The 23,882-nt window shown below is 46.6% G+C and overlaps 1 protein-coding gene across 1 annotated transcript in view; it reads right to left on the bottom strand.

Moving 5' to 3' along the window:
- Positions 1–23,477, bottom strand: part of KIF26B (kinesin family member 26B) — a 566,488-nt gene extending 543,011 nt beyond the window's left edge. The window contains exons 1-2 of the mRNA XM_054447009.2: positions 22,439–23,477; positions 21,273–21,674 (exon numbers count right to left, since the gene is read on the bottom strand). Coding sequence (XP_054302984.1) covers positions 21,273–21,674; positions 22,439–22,501 — 465 coding nt within the window. The 5' untranslated portion in view covers positions 22,502–23,477. The remainder of the gene's footprint in view (positions 1–21,272; positions 21,675–22,438) is intronic.
- Positions 23,478–23,882: the final 405 nt, after the last annotated feature.

Raw genomic sequence — 23,882 nt, forward strand, 5'->3', positions numbered from 1 at the left:
ACCTTCTCTCTAAACAAAAAACTGTAATCCCCGCTGACCAAGTCTTTCATTTTCTTAGCTAAAAACATAGGACCTGAAGCCATTAAACTTGTGATAGGAAAAACCAGGGTTCCAGAGGTTCAGGAGAGCATTTTTCTCCTAGTTTCATTTGAAGGGTCATTTTACTAATCAGAAACGGGCCTAAACTGCCATCACCATTATCCGTCACCAGAAGGCCAGGGGGAAACACACACACACACACACACACACACACACACACACACACACCCTAAAAACAAGTAAAATCAAAACCAAAAGGCAATGAATCCTACCCCTTCATTTCATATACAGTGAGGTAAATAACAGCGCTACAGCAATTTCATTTGCAGAGACCCAGGATGCCAGGAAGTCCCCTCTCCTGCCCTTTGCTTCACTGGCTTGCTCGGCCGAGCCATTCGTCAGTGTCAGCCCATGTGCACTGTCACCGTAAATGCCCCCAACATAGTCCAGGTTCTTCAGAAGTTTGATACTCCAAAGCCATTCCCACAAAAATATCTCTAAAATAGGGTTTCCTCTTTAAAATACAACATAGAATTTAAAAAATAGGGTTTCTTGGCAACACTCTTTTAAGAGATAGTGTTATCCTAGGGGGAAGCAGGAATCAATAAAGGCAGGGGGAATGGGCCAGGTGCAGTGACTCATGGGCCCGATGCAGTGACTCATACCTATAATCGCAGCACTTTGAGAGGCCAAGGCAGGAGGCTTGAGGCCAGGCATTTGAGGCCAGCCTGGGCAACACAGCAAGACCCCATCTTTACAAGCAATTTAAAAAATAGCTAGGCATGATGGCACACACCTGTAGTCCCGGCTACTCAGGAGGCTGAGGCAAGCAGATCGCTTGAGCCATGGAGTTTGAGGCTGCAGTGAGCTACGATCTTGCTGCTGCACTCCAGCCCAGGCGACAGAACGAAACCCTCTCTCTAGAAACTACTTAATTAATTAAAAATAAAGGGAATGGCAATATCCCTGTATGTCTATGCTTAAGGACTTTATGGCAAAGAGCTGGCCAAGGCTACCAGCGAGCCCTCTGTAAACTACCAATTCACAAAAGTACCAGAGGCTGTTAAATGCTTCATCCCAGGTTATATTCAAAAGTAAACATGACCTTTAAAAGTCGCAGGAAGACTAATCTGAAAGTCAAAGGCCCCATCGCCTGCTAGACCATCCTGTGAGGCATGTTCCTTCCACTACAGATGAAGGCATGGTTAATAGGAGTTGGCCAGCTGACCCACAGGTGTCCCGGAAGCCTTTAGACTGGGTATGAAAGTGCCGAACTAGGTTCCCTGCCTAGCTGGCGTCTTGTGGGGAGTGGCTCACACGTGGCATCTTATATAACACCCATCAGGGCCTCTGGTAGCTTTCATCCCTCCAACTCCAGGTTTGCCAGCAAGTATGCACCTCCAGGAACATCTGGGATGCAGAAAAAGAAGGAACTAAATCCCATGATAGTCCCTGTGGGAAGGATGCTTCCTGAACTCTGGTCTCCTTCCATGAAATATGGCATTCTACTTACTAGTAAGTTCCAGTATGACCTTCATAGATCTGACACTACTTTTCCCTAAACAAATATGTTTTGAAGGCCAGGCGCCTTCAAGGCACCTGTAATTACAAGGCTCATGCCTGTAATCTCAGCACTTTGGGAGGCTGAGGTGGGCGGATCACCTGAGATCAGAAGTTCAAGATCAGCCTGACCAACATGGAGAAACCCTGTCTGTACTAAAAATACAAAATTAGCTGGGTGTGCTGGCTCATGCATGTAATTCCAGCTACTTGGGAGGCTGAGGCAGGAGAATCGCTTGAACCCAGGAGGCAGAGGTTGCGGTGAGCTGAGATCGCTCCCCAGCCTGGGCAACAAGAGTGAGACTCTGCCTCAAAAAAAAAAAAAAAAAAAAAAAATATATATATATATATATATATATATGTTTTGAAAACAAAATGTCAATGTCTCACAGGGAATACACACTGAAGCAAAATTTCTGAGAATAAAATTTCTCCATCCTTCAATAAAGCCCGTGACTCTTTTAACTCTACACAAGATGAGAAAACAATTAGAAATGGAACAAACGAAAGAGGCTTTTGAGTAAATATGATTACAATAAAAGAGATCATATGATTTGAATTATGGTCTCTTCACTATTTTTAATCATGGATGGACTTAGTGACTTTCTATGCTTTGCCACAAAACTGCATCTTCTCATCTTTTATACTTGCTTTTTAAAAAATCTTGCATTGACAGAATCTCAAAGAATCTCAACCAACAGAAATTTGCCCTTGGCTGGCATTTGTAGGGCTAATAGCCACCCGAAACCTCAAAATAAACAGGCAACCATGCCTATTTACTTTCCCTCTTCCAAGTTCCCTGTTCTGATTCTCTGTGTTCTCGTCTCTACCTTACCTGAATAATCCATTACAATCACGTTCACAGCACACAGGCAATGCACTTTACAAAAGCATCTCTAGAAATTGAAGCTCCATTCTTAGATTTTCCCAGACTTACTTCTAGCTGCTATCTAGTGTGTATGTCACCCTATCCTCCTTCCTTTCTCTACTGAAATGCACTAGAGTCTGGAGGCAGACTGGCTAGGGGTTGTAATGGAATATGTAGCCTTTCACCTCTGGGTCACTAGGCTGAATCTGGGCCACATCAGCAGCATCTGAAAGCAGTTACTGTACCATCTAATGGCCTTGCTTAAGACAAAAGCCACTGTTCTAGCTTTTCACCCTGGTGGGAAGTCTCAACCGGGAGAGACAGCAAGGAATGAGCAGTGGGACCCCAGGAGAAACTCCCAGTTAGCCGCAGTCCACGAGAGTGGTCCGAGGGAGTCCTTTGCAAGAGAAGCTTGGAGGCTTCATAATCTGATGACTGTGGTACTTCATCTGTGGCCAGAGACCGTGGTATACATTATGATAATTCCCGTTCCTTAACCCAGGAAGCATGAGACACCTGCAAAAAGGTAGATAAATTTCAATAAACCCTGAAATCCCACAAGCTCCAAAGGGCCCTTCTCCAGAAAAGCCCTATGGGGAGTAAAGCCAAAGAACAGGCAGGAGATGTCAGCTCTGTCCTAAGCTCACTGGTGACACTGATCAAGAGTCCAGAGCCTAGAACAGTGCCTGGCGCAGAGTCGATACTGTAAAAATAGTTGCTGAGGGGCCAGGTGTGGTGGCGCATGCCTGCAGTCCCAGCTACTTGGGAGGCTGTGGCAGGAGGATCATTTGAGCCCAGGAGTTTGAGGTTACAGTGAGCTATGATTGCACCACTGCACTCCAGCCCGGATGACAGAGCAAGGTTCTGTCTCAATAAATAAATAAATAAGTACATACATACATACCTACATAGTTGCTGAATAGGAGTAAAAAAAGAGTTTCTTGGTCTGTCTGTCCTTCTCTCTCTCTTTTTTCTTCTTATATTACTGTTAGAGATGTCCTTCTCTTTTGTCTCTTAAAGGAATTTAAGAGAGACCAGGCCACATCCAGCCATGATACTCCTTAAAGGGGTGTTAAGAGAAAGATGGGAAAATAGTGGCAATGAGCCAGTACAGTGTGGCCTGAAGAACGCAGCCATATAAATAGAAGGTGGTGTTAACTCAGCAGATCTTTAAAAGGGTCCATTTGGTCTAATTCCAAAAGAGTCATACACAGAAAATGTGTGGGAAAATTTGGAAAAGTTATGCTGCCATTGAGCATATTGCTGTCAAGCACCCAAGAGATAATAAATCATCTTTTTGGAGTTTACTGCAAAATGTGTGATGTAATTATAGTAATGTACCAGTAACTACTATTCAGGGAACCATTTAATGTGCTGCTCTCACAAAGACTGATTTGCCGGCTTAATGTGTTTACTTAGTGATGATGACTGCCCGTGTAAAACTTTTCTAATGACCACAGGCACAAATAAAAGACCCGTCTTGCGCTGAGTCCCGCAGCACAGAGCAGCGTGGGTCTGGCCCATGTCACACATCATACCACGGCAAATGCAGAGGGAGGAGCTAAGGGGCTCTTGGCTGCCAGGGCCAGCTCTATTCTCAGAAGGTCCGTGGAAGTAAGAGAAAGGAGAGAAAAGGGTGGGGGGGACTCCTGCATCCCTCTACAGCCATTCACCTGGCCCCAATTCTCAGTAGCATCCCCTTTCCCTCCAAGGGACTGCAGTGAGCCTCACAGGGAGGCAGGGGAGCAGGCGGTTAGGAAGGGCTGTGCAGTGAGTGCAGGACCACAGCCTCCCCGGCCCGCGTCTCCAGGCATCTAACCTCACTGAGCTTCTTTACCCATAAAGTGGCCTATCTCACAGGGTGGATCAAATGTGATACTGCTCATAATGTGCTCGGAAGTCTCTGGTGGTCAGATCAGTAAGTATTACCATGATTACCCTCATGAGCCATCACTGGACGATCAGTCCACAGGGATATCACTTCCATCAAAATACAATTTTGTGACACAACTTATACTACTTTCCGTGTGTGTGCGCTCAGTAAAGCAACATAACATTTACCTCTCGTAATAATTTTTCAGTGTGCAGCTCAGTGACATTATGTATGTTCCCACCATTGTGAAACCACCACCACCTTCCATATCCAGAATTCTTTTCATCTTCTCCAATTCTTGGTAATAACCATCCTACTTTCTATCTCTATGAATCTCACTACACTAAGTATCTCATATAACCAGAATCATATAATATTTGTCTTTATGACTGGCTTATTTCACTTGGCATAATGTCCTCAAGTTTCATCCAGGTCATAGCCTGTGCCTTAATCTCCTTTTTTAGGGCTGAATACTATTCCATTGCATGGATATACCACATTTTACATAGTCATTCATGTGTCAGCAGACACTTGGGTAGCTTCTACCTTTTGGATATTGTGAATAAGCCTGCTATGAACATGGCTATTGTACTGCTATACTGATGTATTACACGGTATCATCATTTGTTAAAACTGACGTATAAATCTTACATTGTTATTTCACTTCTTGTGAAATTGATGTGGTGGGCCACCCTCTTTGTTTTGTTTTTGTTTTTTGAGATAGAGTCTCGCTCTGTCACCCAGGTTGGAGCGCAGTGACGCAATATTGGCTCCCTGCAACCTCCGCCTCCTGGATTCAAGCAATTCTCCTGCCTCAGCCTCCCAAGTAGCTGGAATTACAGGCGCATACAACCACGTCTGGCTAACTTTTGTATTTTTAGTAGAGATGAGGTTTCACCATGTTGGCCAGGCTGGTCTTGAACTCCTGACCTCAGGTGATCTGCCCTCCTCGGCCTCCTAAATTGCTGGCATTACAGGTGTGAGCCACTGCGCCCAGCTGGGCCACCCACTTTGGACACCTCCTGTCTGTCAATGCTGCATTTCTTCGGGTTCCTGCAGACCCTCAAGGCTGTTTCTGGTCTCTAGCTATGAGATTCCTCACTTCACCTTCCTCAGTCTTCTCTCGCTAACTCCTCTCCATCGTCACCCCTTCTAGGAAGCTACCCCTTCCCACTCCCTCCTAGCCATGACACTTCTTAGGCGGGGCCCGTAAGAAAAGACAGATGCAATGTTCCAGCAGCCCGGAGCCATGCTGGCTGCTCCCCAAGTGTCGTAACTCTGCACTTACCACGTGCCTTCTGTACCCACCCCACCCACCAGACTAGGAGGGACTTGAGGGCAAGGGCTGTGTCTTAGTCATCTTTACATCCCCACCCCAAGTCTAGACACACGTATGTACGGTGAAGGCCAAAGAAATGCTGGACAGGTAGATGAGTGGATAAACAAATAGGTGGAGGGATGAGGAAATGAAAAATGAATGAACTGACTGTTAATGAGATGGAATGAACCCTGGAGTCAGGAGGTCGCTGTCTAAAAGTATAAGTTTTACTTTTCCCTTCTGGCAATTTGGGATGGGAGCTTGGATACTCACATTTAATGAATGACTACCATGCAGCAGACAAAACATGCCTGTGAAGCAGTTATTACGATTAACACCATCGTGCGAGTGAGGAAACCAACACAGAAAGTGGCTAAGGCCTTCTCTAGGTTCCCAGAGCTGGTATGCGGCAGAGCAAACGATACAAATCTTGATGGGATGGCCAGGCCCCAAGAACCATGCTCTTCATCAGGGAACTGTGATGCAATGCTGGACACCCTGTAGGTTCCTTCTATGCCATCGTTCTATGATTATAAAATGCTAATAATTTAAAAGAATATGCTGAAGTTCCCAGGAGAAAAGGCGATTTATACAGTGTTAAAAATTAATGGCCTTCATTTCAATTGACATAGGATAGTGATTTTTGTCCCACGTAAGAATTTTTTTTTTTTTTTTTGAGATGGAGTCTCACTCTGTCGCCTAGGTTGGAGTGCAGTGGCGCAATCTCAGCTCACTGCAACCTCCACCTCCCGGGTTCAAGCAATTCTCCTGCCTTAGCTTTCTGAGTAGCTGGGATTACAAGCATGCACCACCACACCTAGCTAATTTTTTTGTATTTTTAGTAGAGACAGGGTTTCACCATGTTGGTCAGGCTGGTGTCGAACTCCTGACGTCGTGATCCGCCCGCCTTGGCCTCCCAAAGTGCTGGTATTACAGGCGTGAGCCACCGTGCCGGCCCCATGTAAGAATTATTAAAGACGGTGCTCTTAAACAATGTGCTGAAGAGATATAATGTGCTTCAGAGGTGCTCTTAAATAATGTGATGAACTCTATTTTCTTTCTCTTTGGGAGAACCAGCATGACCCTGTCAATGTCTGTGGAAAAACCATCCTGCCTCCTTGTCACTTTCACCACACGATCAAAACCAGCTCACTGCATTCCTCCTCTTCAAACTCTAAGGTAGTCCAAAGCCTTTAAAGGGAGATTTCTTTATTATTCCCACGCCCAACTCCATTGGGATGTGATCACGTGTTACCATCTCACCAAATAACGGAGACAGTGCAGAATCAATTACCAGATAAAGGGAAAAATTAAACCAAACATGAACACTGCCTGAGGGGCCAGTGTGTGGACAAGTGACCTCATGCTTGCTGCAATAGACTGAATGCTTATGTTCTCCCCAAAATCATGTTGAAACCTAACCCCCAAAGTGACGGTAGTAGGAGGTAGGCCTTTGGCAGCAAACTAGGTTATGAAGGCAGAGCTCTCATAATTGGGATTCCTGCCCTTACAAAAGAGACCCTGGAGAGCTAGCCAGTCCCTTCCACTACGTGAGGACACAGCAAGACAGTGCCATCTATGAATCAAAAAGCAGACCTCACAAGACACTCAATCTGATGGGGCCTTGATCTCAGAATTCCCAGCCTCCAGAACTGGGAGAACTCAGTATTTCTGTTGTTTATAAGCCACCCAGTTCGTGGTATTTTGTTACAGCAGCATGAATTGGCTAAGACATTTGCCCTCTATGTTTGGTTCTGATACGTTTCCTCCCTGGAACACCTGGAACCAATTGTAAGCATCCAGTGAACATTCCCACATGTCTTTATTCTGCAAGGGTAGAAGTGGATATGAGGACATGAGACTTAGCCAAAACAAGGACATATTGACTAACAAGAAATGCAAGGACCCTCAAACCAGCCGACCCATAAATGCCTAGACTAAGCTCCACCGAGGTGAAGGCACTGCTCTTACTCTTTGCTCCCTGTGAATTTCACTCTTTGCCGGAATACAGGAAGCCATGTCAGTGGGATGGCATCATGGCACTTCCCAGGACTCACCCAGGCATCATCTCCCATCCCGCCATTTGTCACCACCATCCCATCCTCTATCATCCTCTTCCTTCACACCAGTGACGTTTTGGTTATGCAGCAGTGGACAGGTGATTTTTTTTTTCAAAACGCCAGAAATCTGCTTGGTACACAGGAACCAAACAAAAAACAAAGTGAACAAGACAGGACATTAACTATGCTCACGGAGTGTAGTGTCAAGGAGATTCACACGGGCAAGAGAGCAGCATAAATAAATCCTCTTAAATCTTTGATGGAGATTCAGAATCCAGAGGTTTCCTGGGTGACCCTGAGGAAGCCTCCCAAACCTCTTCATCATTTTGTCATCTCCTTCCCGGCCACCATAAAGGGGCATTATGGAGAATCCCTAATAATTATGAGCCCTCTATCAAAATGGTAAATTAGCGGAAAGCACCACCACAAAAAGCCCACAGCCGGGCAACTTCCTTCCCCCAAGTGGACGCCTCACACAGGAAGCAGAGTGCCTGACTGGGCATATTGAAACCATGCCTTTGTATCGCATTTACCACCCCAGCTGCAAAAAATGCTCGTAAAGCCATCACGGCAGGACTGGTAGCTGCCAACCGCTTCCTCTGCTCTCAGCCTGCCGACAGTCAGCCATCCTTCTCTGCTGAATGCTCTTTTAATTGCACAACCCACTTTATTAGCTGCCTTGACCTCCAATAAAAGCTTCAGCCTAACAATGTCTGAAACCTGGGGCAGGATGTCTACTGTGTTACCACCTTACATGCTGCCTTCAGGGCATCCACAAAGTGCTTGTGCATGCACACACACACACACACACACAAACATGGCCCGTCAGAAAGTCTTGAGTGCATGGACAAACTTACGGGCAAAGAACAAGAGGAGAAATAAAGGATAGAATGTCTGAGGACACAAGCAAGCTTGTATGGAGGGTTTGCTGTGAGTTGGATGTGTCTGGCTGCAGAATGCTCCATTCACGCCCTGATAAGATACGTGCAGAGAGCTCAGTGGAAGGACGAGGGAGGGGCACCAAGTGGTGTTCCTGTGACTCCTGCTCCTCTGTACCTGTTCTCAACTCTGCTCCAAAGCCATCATGCGCTCTGGGCTAGTTAAACAAAATGAAGTTCTGCTTTTAATAGCTATATTCCCTGAATTGTGTTTAGACTCAAATACAAAGTATTAGATTTGAAATAAGAGTCAGGGAAACATTCCCCAGGAAGTAGACATTTTAAAGAGGCAACCTTGGCTAAGTGATTAAAGAGAAAAATAAAATCGATGATAACTGCATGGGCCTCGTTGACTCAGCGGGCAGCTACCTGTTCCATTCTTTCCCAGACCACAGCATCAAACACTATGGGGCATTAAACCCACGTCAGGGGCATGTGATATGTAAATACTGGCCTAATCAATACGGCTCTGTCTAGGCATTTGAAAGAGCAGAAAAAAAGAGAGAAATCAAAAGGAGCAAAAAGATTTTGGAAAAAAATCAGATGAAGAATGATGAATAAAATGCTTATAGAGTTCTGGTCTTCCTATACTGCTACTCAGGAAGAACTCTTCATATATTATTTCTAAATCCTAATCAATATGGCAGAACTTTTAATGTAAAATTAACTACAAGACATCCTTATTTCTAAGGCAATACTTTTCTTCAAATACTCCATACTAAATCACTCTTCTAGAATCAATTGTCCTTTTGTTTGTCTAAGTTTATTTCTGCTTACAAACACATTAGACAGTAAAACAAATACCTTTATTAAGAAACAGAAAGAACCCTGTCAGTTTATGATCCGAATTCCAAAAGCAGAAGCATCAGCAACAACGGCACTACCAGTCCCTCTGCTTGGCTACCGGTCCCTCTGCTTGGCTACCGGTCCCTCCGCTTGGCTGGACGAACAAGGAGGTCGCTGCGGCCAGCTGCAGATGAGATGTCCCACAAACATGGCAGCCCACAGAACAGCTTCAGCCAGAAACCCATCTTGGACTTTGCCAAGCACCTCCCTGTGGAAACTGGGTTCACGGAGTGGACTCCCAAAGCCTCAGCTTCACAGGGACTCACAGGCTTGGGAGAGAGAAGCTTAGAGCCCACTGATTACTGTGCTCTTAGATTACAAAAGAAAAATCAAGCACAGGCCAGCTAGGTGACTCTCCCAAGATCATAATGCTTATTAGTGCTGGAAGAAGGACTGCACCTCTGTCCCCAGATCCAAGGACAGTCCTTTTTCACCTAAATATCTGGAATTGTAGACAACCTTGGATACGTATACCACCCATTTCTTTGTTTTCTCGCCCTCTCTCTCATCCATCCTCCTCCTCCTTTCCTCTTATTCCTCTTCTTTCTATCCTCCTCCCATCTATCCCTCAGCCCCCATCACCACACTGCCTGTCTTGGTAAAGGACACCTGATGCTCTAATTCCCAGCCATGGTACCATGGGGAAGACACTCTGCCACCTGCTCAGGACTGAGACTCCCTGCTGTGCAAAGTTACACAACTGAACTGGGCAGGTGATTATTTTTTTTAAACAATAGTGGCTGCTTCTAGTTGTTTGCCTGAATTCAGCTGTTTATTTTCTGTACAACCATTTGGTTAGATAGCTCGACAGCTTTTGGTGCTGGTTGTTATTGCTGGCTTCTAATCAGTTAATAGGTGAGTCTCCCATTGTTGTGTGAAGCCACCAGTTAGGTGGAGGAAGGGCTGAGAAGTAGTGATTATAACCCCAAAGAAAGCAACCACTCTAAATACGATGATAGAGTTTCATGGGGAAGTGTAGCTGCTCATCACTGCCAACTCAAAGATGAAATTACACTGCAGAAAAATCTCAAGTTCTATCGGTTCCTAGGTTAGCTCAGAAAAAAATCCTGAATTAGCATATACAGATCTCAGACATCACTTAGATAAGGACATATCAAAATAAAAGTTTCTATTTGTCACCCCTGTGATAGAAAAGCGGATTTTAATTTATTATTTGCAGCTCATGCTTTCAAGCAAAAAAAATTATATAAAAAGAAAGTTTACACATAAGAACCATCAAAGATTTTAGAACCATGCTGTGTGGAGAGCTAAAATTTGTTCCAATAACTTTTTGTGGTTGGCAACAGTATTGAACTTAAACTCCAATAAGTAGAAAAGGAAAATCAAAATAGTCCCTCAGCTGTAACCTGGTCTATAACACTTAAGATATATTTATAGTTCTGCGTATTTTAAAAAATAATAACACTTACTCTACCCTCAGAGGCTTCTGCTTTGCTAACCTCTATAGCAATGTTCAGAATGTCTAGTTTTTTTGTATTAGAACTCACAGGATCCCTCTCCTCCACGGTCAACTCCAGCCCTGAGAGCTGATGTATGTGCAGGAAATCCTGCTTGGTGGGGGAGGGTGACTTCTTTATTTCCAGACTTCCCATGGGGTCTGGTTGGAATCGATGTGATAGGATCAGCAAAGTACAACTGCAAAGAAAACTGTCTGAGACAGATAAAGCTGGATTGGAAGGCAGATAAGCCCAAATTCCTGGTGCGGCTGAGATCTGCACATCGCATGCGCAGTCACTGGAGGAAATCTGCTCTCCCTCATTCCCCGGAGCCGAAACGCCAAATGCCACATCTGCAAGACTCCCTGGAGGGGCTACCAGAGGGGCCGGGCTTAAAGAAGGGATTTCCATCTGTGACAAAAAGTCTCAATCCATATTCATGGCAACACAGCCCAAAGGAGTCACTATTTACATCAACTGAGCTCCCTTAAACTTTCTGCGGTGACAACTCTACAAATGAATAAATAAGGATGAGATGCTTTATCCACTTGGAGGTGAAGAAACAAAGACGCACTGATGCTTTCATTTTCTCTGACTGCTGTTTCTCAATTTTGGTGTCAGATGGAAGGAAGGAAGGAAAAAAGGAAGGAAAGAGGGAAGGAAGGAGGGTAGGAATCTTTTATAAAATTCAACTTCCTGTGGAAAGTCATTGGAATAATAACAGAAAGCAATGGCTGACTATCATCTCACAATTTCACCTAATCCTCACAATCCTCCTGGTGGGGCTCTGTCATGACTCCCACTGTAGAGATGAGAATAACCAGGTTTAGAAAGACCAAGGCTTGCCCAAGGTCACACTCTATGTGACGGAGCCTGGTTTTTCACACAAGTCTGTTGATTCCGGTTCTTCATTTTAAGATAATAAGAGCCTCAAGAAGTGGATCTCTTGTAACTCAGTGTCCTCAGCAACTCAAATGCTGCCTGAGATGTCCTCACCTCCCAATCTATTTCTGGACACAATGCCATTGGCTTTCTCCGGGCACCAGAAATTCTTCCAACAAAGACATCCAATGACCTCCTCCTTGCCAGTTCAAAGAAAACCTCAGTCCTTACTGCCTTGACCTCTCCAGGGCATCAGACCTTTTGTCACCCCTATGCCCTGAAGCTCACTCCTTCCTCAGTTCCCATGACACTGCCTTCTCCTGGTTTTTCATCCCTCTTTTCTGATCCCTCCTTCTTGGTCTGTCTTCTTAGCTCCTCAGGCCACTGGTCCCTTCGATGTCAATGGGCTCTACCACTTCATGCTCAGCTGTCTGTCGTCTCACCCCACAAATCTGTGGAGAGCTCATGCCGTCTGTGGATTCCTTCACCTTCTCCACGCTGACATCCCCCAGATCCACATCTCCACCTCGGAAGCCACTCTAGAGCACCAACAGGAGCCCATTGGACCATTCCACCTCAAGCTCTAGAGACCCCAATCAATTTAACACCCACAGCCATCCTCAAACACTGGACTCACAATAACAAAACCCCTTCTCTGCCTGTATTCTTCATCTCCATAATTGGCAGCACCACCCACACACTTTCCTTGGCCAGAAACCTGGAAGAATGCATCATCTTTTCTCCCTCTGGCCCCGTATCTCAGCAGCTCCCCATGGCGGGTTTTCTACATATGATATCTGTCAGGCTGGAGCTTCCTCTCCCTTCCCTCTGTACTGCCCTAGTTCAGTCTATGTCATTCTTCACTCAAGCCACTGCAAGGGGCCTCCCAACTGGTCTTGGTGACACCACTCTTCCAACCCATCTTCTTGCTCATTCTCACAGCAATCTTCTTTCTTTCTTTCTTTCTCTCTCTCTCTCTCCCCCCGCCTCCCCCTCTCTCTCTCTCTCTCTCTCTTTCTTTCTTTTTTTAAAGATGGAGTCTCACACTGTCGCCCATGCTGGAATGCAGTGGCATGATCTTGGCTCACTACAACCTCCGCCTCCCGGGCTCAAGCGATTCTCCTGCCTCAGCCCCCTGAGTAGCTGGGACTACAGGTGTGGGCCACCACGCCCAGCTAATTTTTGTATTTTTAGTAGAGACGGGGTTTCACCATGTTGGCCAGGCTGGTCTCGAACTCCTGACCTCAGGTGATCCACCCGTCTTGGCCTCCCAAAGTTCTGGGATTACAGGCGTGAGCCACCGTGCCTGGCCAGCAATCTTTCTTAAATGCATATCTGATCACTCCCTTCATGAGTGCCCTCCAATGGCTGCCCACATCCTACAGGATAAAGTCCAGCCTATAGCCTGCAAGGTCTTTCATCCTCCACCTGCCTCCTTTCCAGCCTGTCACGCACTCAGGCAAATACTGTGTGTGATGACAATGTGCGACTTCAGTTCCCCATATGTAGGGGGCACGCATCACCCCCTCCTGGCCTACGCCTGCCATTTCCAGTGGCTGGAACGCTTACGCTTCACCACGTTCCTTGCCTGTCTCTGACACTAGACTGTGAGTTGCTCCAGGGCAGGAATTTTAGTATTTTTTCTATTTGGATTATAATATGGCATAGTACTAGAGCTGGCACATAAACAGGAATCAAAAATGTTCATTGGCATATGAATATCAAAGCAAAAACAATAAATGAAATATTAGCAAATTGGATCCAGAAGCATATTTTTTAAAATGCACTGTGGCCAAGTGGGGTTTATTATGGGAATACAAGGATGGTTCACTATTAGAAAATCAATAACAATAACTCACAATATTAACAAATCTAAGGAGAAAAATTACATGATTTTCTCTCTAAATACTGAAAAGACATTTGGCAGAATATAATACCCATTCCTAATGAAACACTAAAGTAGGAATTGATGGATATTTACTTAACTTTAAAAAATATAGACAGATCTCAGTCCAAAAGCCAACATCTTAATAGAAAAAAAACATACACATGCCCACTATATCACTATTATGTAACATTGTATCTGAAGTAGTAGCCAATGTAACAAAAAAGAGGAAATAATTAGAGGCATAAAAATAGCAAAGGAAGAGAGTAATGATATCTGTATTTGAAAAAGACAAAATTTTTTGAAAATCCAATTTTTAAAAAATCAGTGAATATAGTAGAATTTAATAAGGCAACAGGATATAAAACATGTAGATCAATATCCTTCACATAAATAATTATCAATTAAAAGAGATAAAGGAAGTGAAGACTCCATTTACAATAGCAACAAAAGCTATAATACCTAAGAAAAAGTTTAACAAGAAATGTGCAAAGCCTATATGAAGAAACTCTTAAAAATTGCTAAAAAGTAGACTTGTTCAAATGAAAAGGTATTCCATGTTCTTGGGAAAGATTCAACACCATAAAGAGGCCAACTATTCCCCCAGGTTAATGTATACATTCAACACGCTCCTAACAACAACAACAACAAATTGGAGTTAGGCAAGGAAACTCCTAGAAAAGAAAGGCACTGCTTGAGGGAGAGAGAGCTAGCCCTGCCAAACATGAAAACATGCTACAGAGCTTCCATAATTAAAATAGTGTGGGCCAAGCACAATGGCTCACACCTGGAATCCCAGCACTTCGGGAGGCCAAGGCAGGCAGATCACTTGAGGTCAGGAGTTCAAGACCAGCCTGGACAACATGGTGAAACCCCATTTCTACTAAAAATACAAAAATTAGCTGGACATGGTGGTCCATGCCTGTATTTCCAGCTACTTGTGAGACTGAGGCAGGAGAATTGCTTGAACCTGGGAGGCGGAGGTTGCAGTGTGCTGAGATTGTGCCACTGTAACCCAGCCTGGACAACAGAGTGAGAACATACTAGAAGATCCTGTAATAGGTCCAGATACAACTGAAAATTTGATTTATGACAATGGCGGTAACTTCAATTAATGTGAGAAAGATAATTTTTTTTTTCACAAGAAAAAGTCTGCAAGTAAGATGAATGTTTTGATAAAGTGTTTGGGGACAACTGGATAGACATTTAGAGAAAGATGAAATTTGATCTATATCTTTCATTATGCACCAAAATAATCTCTCAATGGATTAGAGATCTAAATATTAAAAAGGACACTATTTAAATACTAGAAGAAAACATAGGTGAGTTCTTTGAGACCTGGAGGTGGACAAACATCTTTTTAATAATGACTCATTTCCAATTTTCTTAGATAGGTTCTGGAGCAGTTCCAAAGGCAATGGTAAGAAAATGATGGATACAGACTGAGTTGATATCTTGACAAATATTTCAAAAGTACATTAGGAATACAGGTGTATCCCCAATCCTTTTGCATCTATACAAATGTACTTTAAAATAAGATATTTCTGCCTGTAATCCCAGCACTTTGGGAGGCCAAGGCAGGTGGATCACAAGGTCAAGAGATCGAGATCAGCCTGGCCAATATGGTGAAACCCCATCTCTACTAAAAATACAAAAATTAGCTGGGCATGGTGGCGAGAGCCTGTAGTCCCAGCTACTCGGGAGGCTGAGGCAGGAGAATCGCTTGAATCCAGGAGGCAGAGGTTGCAGTGAGCCAAGATCACGCCACTGTACTCCAGCCTGGGCGACAGAGCGAGACTCCGTCTCAAAAAAATACAATAAAATAAAATAAATAAGATATTTCTGATGGGTGCATATATAGGTATAAAAGAGCGATTGGGAGCACATTCTAAACAGTGCTCCTTCGCCACAATAACACCATAGATGAGAAACAGGAAAGAAAGGATGCTGATGAACAGCTTGTGACTGGAGAGAGTGGTAAAAAGGAAATTTGTCTTGTATTCCTGCAAAATGACCAAGAACCCTCACAGACACTAGCCAATTTGCAATCTTTTTGAGGACAAAACAGAGCAGAGGTCTGGCCGCCCTGCCGATGGGGCATGAAATGGCCGGCTGAAGAACTCTTCCTCGCAGAAGGTCAGGACAGGGCCCTCGGGTAGAGTTTTCTGTTCAGGAAGGGATGACAACAGGGTCTCCAATGAGTGCATGTAAATATGAGGAGGTTCCTTCCCCCGGCCCCTTGCATTCCAGCCAAGACAATTACTCAGCTCAGAACCTGACAGTCTCACACACTTTCCCCCAACCTCCCCACTCACCGAAAGTAACATTCCCATCTGTGAGCCCAGAAAAATAATAACCATCTCGAGCCGGTGCCTCTCACTCAGTCAGTTCTACTCATAGGGACCCTCAACAGCTTTTGGGGGAAAGTGTGATTGGATTTCTCTGTTCCTTGCGTATTTTTTCTTCATGCTTCCTTCTGTGACCTTAACCACACCAAGCACTTGGAATTCCAGGGTAAAAAAGAAAAAATCACGCTCATCTTCATTTTAATATATGAGATTATGTGTGTGTGCGTTCCAGTGCAGTTCCTGGTATGGAGGACAATAGTTGTTAGCCATTTATTACATATTATTATTATTACTATCATCGCTATTATTGGCCCACTAATGGTACAATCTGTGATATAATGCCAAATAACAAAAGGCAACTGATGTTGCCTCCATTTTAATTGACTTAATCCTTCCAAATGCTGACAAACTACCAGCCTCAGCCACTTAAAAATCACATTTCTAATGTAGTAATCCTATCTGCAATGGGTGTGGAAGGAATTATTGCAGGCCAGGGATTTTTGCAAATTGAATTAAGTCACTATAAAAACTGACCATGTTGCTTCACAATTAATAGTCTGGTAGAATGAACTGCCATTATTCCACAGCTTGCTAAGCCTTAAAAAGAGATTACTGCTCACATGTCTCTCCTGGGAATGTTTTTATAAACTCCCAAAATGTTTCAGAAATTTTCAAATGATAAATGCTGCAGGACTTTTTCATGACTGCTATTATCTATTAACTGCTCCTTTATCTAAAATACTTCTGATATGAGAAAGACTCAAATGAAGCTTTTTGAAAATAGCCACATGTTCTTAGAAGAAAAAGAAGATTTCAGCTAGAAGTCCCTTATAATTAATAAGTACTTGAAATGCAATGTCTGTTTTATCCTATCTATAAAATGTTTTATGATGGCTTTTGGGGGACTTTTTGCATCTAGTTATTTTTTCTTACCCCTCTTTTGGAGCTGGCAAAATACAGAAATATGCATGTGGGGATATCTATATCTCCTCAAGTCTAGACTTACTTGGTCTCCGGCTATTTAGAGTCCACGTTTGGCGTTTTTAACCCCTATGACGCATTCCTTTCTTTCATCTCTGTGATTCCTGGCCACCCTTCTCAGTATGTCTGGCTAATCTTCCTGATATTTCTGGGGCATAAATGGACTCAGAATATCTGACTGAGAAACAATCAGATAGGAACATAGTTCTGCACTTTTTTTTTTTTTACATAAAAGATTCTCTTTTATTGATATGGAAATGAACAGATGTCTGATAACCTTTTGCCAACCTGGAGCTTTACTGCTTACTCCAGGGAATTTCGTTGGGCTGATGTTTCGTAGGACTTGCCCAGTCCATTCAAAAGTTCTGTCACAGATATCAGAATGATCTAGGCTAGCCCAAAATTGAGCAATTTGTTCCTTGGCCCCTATTTCTGGCTCAGTGCCTTGACTGTCTATAAAACAGGAAAGATGCTCTTGCCATTGGACATGAAATGGTTTTGTATTTACACACTGGAACACTACAATGGGTAAAAGCGCCATTCTCACTTAAAATCGCAACACTTTACATGCCCACATTCTTTTATCTGACCAATTCCACTCACCGGCACCAAAAGAGAAATGATATAAACCCAGTAAGTACTTTTTGTACTGATCAAGGTAATAAAAGTCAACCTGAGTGTTTTACAATCTGTCACCAAGCACAAACATCTACTCACCAGGTAAGTTGCTATCAGAAAGGATGAATACAGAGTATCAACAGCACAGCTATGTGAGCTCACAGCTGTCAGTTCTACACGCCAGTCTTGAGATAGCCAACAACAAAGTGTTTTATTATTAAATCTGCCTCCATGCTCCATCTCTTTCCAGAAAGCTCAGACTCGCTGCATGGAAAACCAAACTCACGATCATCCTTCCCTCTGAGCTCCATCCAATTCCATGTCTCCTCCTATTTCCTACCTCAGCCAACACCATCGCCCACTCCGTTACATTCAAATCAGGTCATTTTCGACCATGAAGCCCTAGCCTCCATTGGAGTGCTCAGAATAAGATGGTTCTTCTCAGGCCACCAGAGCCAGGCACTAGCTCCTGGGACCAACCAGATACCCCGAATGGGCTCTCTACTACTTCACCTCCCCTCCTTAACCAACTGTTCCAAAGACAAAACGGGGGATTCAATAGGGCTTGCTACCTACCAACAGGCACAGTGTGAGGACTCATATGGCAGCATGTTTAGAAAATATACACATGAAATTAGAAACTGACAGGAGTAATATAAGAAAAACCTTAAATTCTGTAAAACATAAATCTAACAGAATCTTAGCTCATTAATAATCATCAACCCTCGTATCTTTCTCTAAAGAATGAAAGCACTTTTCAGACCTTACCTTGGATCATTTTAATGATATTTTAACAGTCTGAATCATTTTTTTCCTTAGGATATTAATAGGAAAGTTAAAAAGTAGACAGGAAAACTAATTTACCCAATGTCACAAAATAAATCAGTGGTGAAGGAAGAACCAAAACCAAATCCATCCTAAAATAATAAGGTTCCTGGATGTGCTATTCTGCTTTTGACTTTTAAATATCTACCTAGGAGACATTTAATACCACCTAGTAGAATTAACACTCTATTTAAGAAAATATTTCCCAAATGCAGGTAAGCATCTTAAGCAAACTACACAGATGATTTTTGTTAATTACGCCTCAAAAACATGTCTTTATCTTCCAGACTCTTACTCTTCAGAGCGAACTGAGCGAAATTCATCTTCCAGACCCTTACTCTTCAGAGCGAACTGAGCGAAATGCATGTTGGAGTCACAGTGACGCCTCTTGTTCTAATGAAACTTAACTCCTTCTGTCCCTGAGGGCTACAGTGGTCCACAGTTTGTTCATTAATATTGCTCCGGGAAGAAGAAAAGTCTTATCCAAGTTACATGGCCTCCATCCATGGTGCACCAGAGAACACGGCAACTGTTTGGCTATAAGGTTGCAAATGCTAAAGGTATAATGGAAATTGTACCTAAATGCAAGGTACAAATGCTTAAAACACACACACACACACACACACACACACACACACACACAATTATTATTCACAAAGGCTTGCAGAAATTTTGTAGTTAAAATTGAGGACCCACATCTCATTACTAACAATGAGCTGATGCAAAGCATCCTTCTTCCTGGCTAAGCCCTGTCTATGCCCTTGCATCAAATGTCACGCTTTACTGTGCTGCTTCACATATAAAACTCAGGCGACTGTGGTACTACGTGACATTCACGTATGCACTTAAAGTGATCCCCTGTGACTGCCCACATGACTACCAGGTCTTCTCTAGATGTCCTTGGATCACTCTAAGTCATTGTACAGCATGGGAGTTCAGCAAATCCAGTATTTCTTCTGGGGCCATCACCTCACTCTGACAATACAATCAGTTTACCAACAAGAGTTTTACCTTATCACATACATAAAATTGGCAAATATATTGAGCTGCCTCCCGTAACACTGCGAGTGAACGTTCCAGGCTGTTTCTATAAAAACAAAATTCCAGCTGGTCACAAGACTCCATAAAACATGATGGACGCTTATGAGTTTCAACATTGGTTTCTTCTATAGATTTTCCTTCCCCTCCTCTTTTTTTAAATGAGAAGAGTGTATTTTGATTTACCTTTGCATATAGGAACACTCAATGCCACAAAAAGCCTATTATAAGAATGGGTCCTCAAGAAAGGTCTAAAATAATTTGGTAGGCTGTAACGTATTAGGACTGCCAAATATCAGCTATTAGATCTTTAAGAACCAAGGTTCTTCCATCTTTATCAGATGCTCCCATCCAGTTCAACAACCTCACAGCACCCTACACTCCCACTGTGAAGTGTGCATTTTGTGGTTGTTATCTGTATCTTCCACTAGAATCTGAGCTCCACGTGGACAAGGACTGCATGAATGGACCGGTATTTTCATTGCTGTGCCTGGCACAGTGCCTCGGATGGAGCAGAAAATCAATGAATATTGATGAAGGATCACGAGAGCAAATAAATCTGTGAGTGAAGAAATGGTGTTAAATCGGAAGGTCTAGCACGCAAGAGCGAAATAAGCTTTTTGATTCCCTGAGATTTATCCTTGGGATGTCATGGCAGGTGTATCAAACTACAAAAACGGTACACTGACAACCATCCACGAGTTCATTATTCTTAAGTTCTGCATTCATAAAACCAATTCTCCTGGTGGTCATTTTCCCCATTTTAAGTTTCACAGCGTCTGTGGGCATTTGTTGAATTTAACCTTTGCCTATGAAAACATCAACGTGTGTATCTGCATACGCAGGTTGGGCCAGCAGACGCAGTCATTCCTAAACGCCTACTCGAAATCACAGTATTTCATTTCTAAAGTCACGGAAATAATAAACCAGAAATTGACGTTGAACCAACAGTGTCAAAAACCTCTACAGCAATCCACTCTATTTCCTTGATATTGCTCTCTAACCACTGATAAAAACTCTTTGAAGTGGAAGAGTAAATATTATCATTTGATAGTACTTGGACCCAACAGTGCAAATACAATTGCATTGTTATCCCCTGGGGGCTCCGGCCAGTCACACACCGCGGGCAGGGTTGCTATGGAGGAACCAGTGTGCTTGGCGCAGGAGCAGGCCAGGAGGGAGCACTGCTCCGAGGAGCCACCGGCCTCCAGATCTTCCCCAGACACACACACAGACTGAGAAGGGGAAAATGCTGGCTTTCCAGTATGTTTCTGTTTCTGCAATCGCGGAAAGGATGAACCACAAACAGGCAGTGGGAAATGCCAGCTCCAAGCATCAGCTTGCTTTTACAGCTCCCGCTGACATTTTTGTAAAGGATCACAGGTGGGGGTGGGGAGAAACATCGAAAGCGCAGCCTGCAGCCGCCAGGGAGAGCTGGGAGGGGGCGGCAGGAGAGACCACCTGGGGGCCTCCCCCGTGGGCCGTGAGGCCTGTGGCCACGGGCGCCCCTTCGCGCTCGGGACTCGGTCCTCCTGCCCCCGGGCGGCCTGGCTGAGGAAGGTGCACGGGTCGCCCCGCGTGCTAGAGCCCCGTGAGGTGTGGAGCATCCCCAGCGCCGCCGGGGGCCCTCGCGTGGAGCCCGGGCGCAAGGTCGCGGCGTGCAGAGCAGCTGCCGTGGGTGGCGGCCCGGCCCCGCCCTCCCGGCGCCTCCCCAGCCAGCCCCGCGCGGCGCTCACCTTGCCCGGGAAGGGCCCCGGGAGGAGCAGCTTCAGGGCCTGCCTCTTGAGCTCCACCAGGCGGGCGTTGCAGTTCTCGCACCAGACGCCGCGGTCCGAGCCGGGGGAGGAGCCGCCGCCGCTGCCGGAGCCCGGGGAGCCTGTGCCGAAGCCCGGCGAGCCGCCCAGGGAGCCCGGCGAACTAGTGCCGATGCCGGGGGAGGCGGGTCCCGGGGAGCCGGTGAACGAGCTCGGGGACGAGGTGCCCGAGCCGGGAGACGGGGTCCCCGAGGAGCCGAGCGCTGAGCCCGCGCCCTCAGGAGTGGGCCGGCTGCCGGCGCGCGACTCCTCGTATGCTTTCCGGTACCAGCTTTCCGGGGAGAAGGGCGCTGCGGGCTTGGTGGGCGAGCAGACTTCATTCACCTGCGGGGAAGACACGCCGGTGTCAGGGGCCCCAAGGCGGCGGGCTGCAGCGCCCTGGAGCTGGGTCATACGTGCGCCACCAAGTACCCGCTCGAACCGCCCACGGGAGCCGGTTGGGGACCTCTCTAAGCCCTGCGGCCAAACTGCCCTCCATCTGTCTCGTTAATTGTCCTTAAGTGAGTCCGCACCGCCCGGGTGACCCCCGCGCTGGTCCCCGGTGGCCTCCTCCTGGGGTCAGGAAGAGGACTCGCTCGGGGCCGTTTCCACGGCTTCTGCAAGGCGGGGGGGACCCATAGGTTCAGCGCCCCACGCTTTTGAAGCCGGCACCTATCCCAGCAAGATCCCGGGAACAAAATCCTGGAAGACCCTATGGGGAGGGTAGGGGGAGGGCTGTGATTTCAGGGTTTTTATTATAGGGGGTCCAACTCTCCGGATCCTGCAGGTAAACGAGAGGCTCTCCCGGCTCCAGCTAAACGATCCGAGGTACGGCCAAGCATTCACGGGAAACCCTCCCCTTCGGCTTCACTCTGCCTAGAAGTGCAGGAATGCTGCAAAAGTTACGGGTGCGGGGAAAGGAAGGAACGAGAGGACTGAAAAAATGCCGAGAGCGAGGCGAGTGTGCGGGCGTCCCCGCGGCAGACCCGCCTCCGCGCACTCACAGCCCCGCCGGCCCCGGGGGCGCCTCTGCAGCGGGGGAGAGCTCGGGGCCGGGGCCGCACGATGGGTCTGGTAACGCGTCTCCGCGTCGTACCGTCACAACTTACCCCGTATTTCTTGCCCCTGGTGGAGACCGCAAGCCTCTCTTTATTCCCAGCAACCGAATTCATGGTGGCCTTTCCAGAGGAGAGTATCTAAAGGTTCCACCAACGCTACATCCAGAGGGTCCCCCAACCCAGAAGCGTCCCCCGGCCGTAGGGGGCTGGCTCTCAGCCCTCAGGGCAAGGTTTCTTCAGCGGTGGGGTGGGAGGGAATGAAAGCAAATGGACCCCACAAGTAATAGCACCAATTTGCAGAAAGGGTTGGGGTCGCTGGTTTATTCTTCTCCTCAAAGCATGCTTTTCCTCATCCCCTTCTGCCTCTTCCAGCCGCACGTTCTCTTGTCACGGTCACATCCACAGAACTGGCATTTTCTTCAGCCAAGTCAGCCCGTGCTCCCCCACGAGGAAAGGGAGGGATCGGGAAGGTGGGCGAGCCGAGCCGAGTCAGCTGTGGGAACTTGTCTCCTTCACCGAGCTTGGTAACTGAGTTCAAAGAAATTCTCCCAAAATATAAAGATCCAGACTCGGGGAGGAGCCTCGGCGTGTCTCCGAGCCAATATCCGCCGGCCCTTTTCGCCTGACAGTTGCGCGAGGGCCGGGAGAGGGGCGGCTCCGCGTGGCCCGGGAGCGGTCGGCGGTCACAGCGCGCGTGTGCGCCCGGGCGCAGCGCGGAGGAGCCTCGGGAACCTGCCGCCCTCGCCGCGCCGGCCGGGATCCATTTTATGCGGCGGCGCTCGTGCCTGACATTGCGAGGCCTGGGGCCGGGCCGGGCCGGGGGGCGGGGGATCGGCGATCTCGCTGCGTGCGGGGAAGTTCCTGGCGCGCGGCCCGGGCCCGGGGCTCTAATGAAACGCCGCTGCGCGAGCCTGGAGCTCAGGGGCCGCGCGAGCGAGCGTGGCTGGACGCAAATGCGGTGCCCCAGCCTCCCCCGCCCCCAAGTTCTTTCTCTTCCTGACAAGGCTTGCAGGTCTGCCTTTGAGACGCCGTGCAAAAGGGACTGAGTCACAAACAAGTCCACAAACATGCCGGGTCCTCCCCCCGCCCTTTGTTCTCGGAGACCTGCCGGGCAAACCTTTTCTGGAATTGCCCTACCGACCCCGGGGCCGGCCGGGGGGCCACCCTCCCCGACCGCAGCCGCAGGACTAGGGCCCTTGGTCCCCCGCCCGCCCGAGCCCCAGTCGATGATGGACTAAGCCGCCCGGGGCTGGGACAGGTGAGCCTGGTGACCCAGCGGGCCGCTGCCGGGCAGGGGAAACTGAGGGCTTCGCCGCGCTGCACGCGGACGACTCTGGCCTGGAGAGGGGGTGTGGCGCGAGCTGGCCTTCGCCTCTCCTTGCGGGGGATCGGCCCCCTCGCCCCCCGCCGCCCGTTTCTTCCTGCGCCTGGGCCCCGTGGGGTCCCCGGAGCACCCCGTCATCGCCCCCTCTCCGATCGCCCCCCCAGTCCCCCG

This window comes from Pongo pygmaeus, chromosome 1, assembly GCF_028885625.2.
Source record: "Pongo pygmaeus isolate AG05252 chromosome 1, NHGRI_mPonPyg2-v2.0_pri, whole genome shotgun sequence".
NCBI classification, from domain to species: Eukaryota; Metazoa; Chordata; class Mammalia; order Primates; family Hominidae; genus Pongo; species Pongo pygmaeus.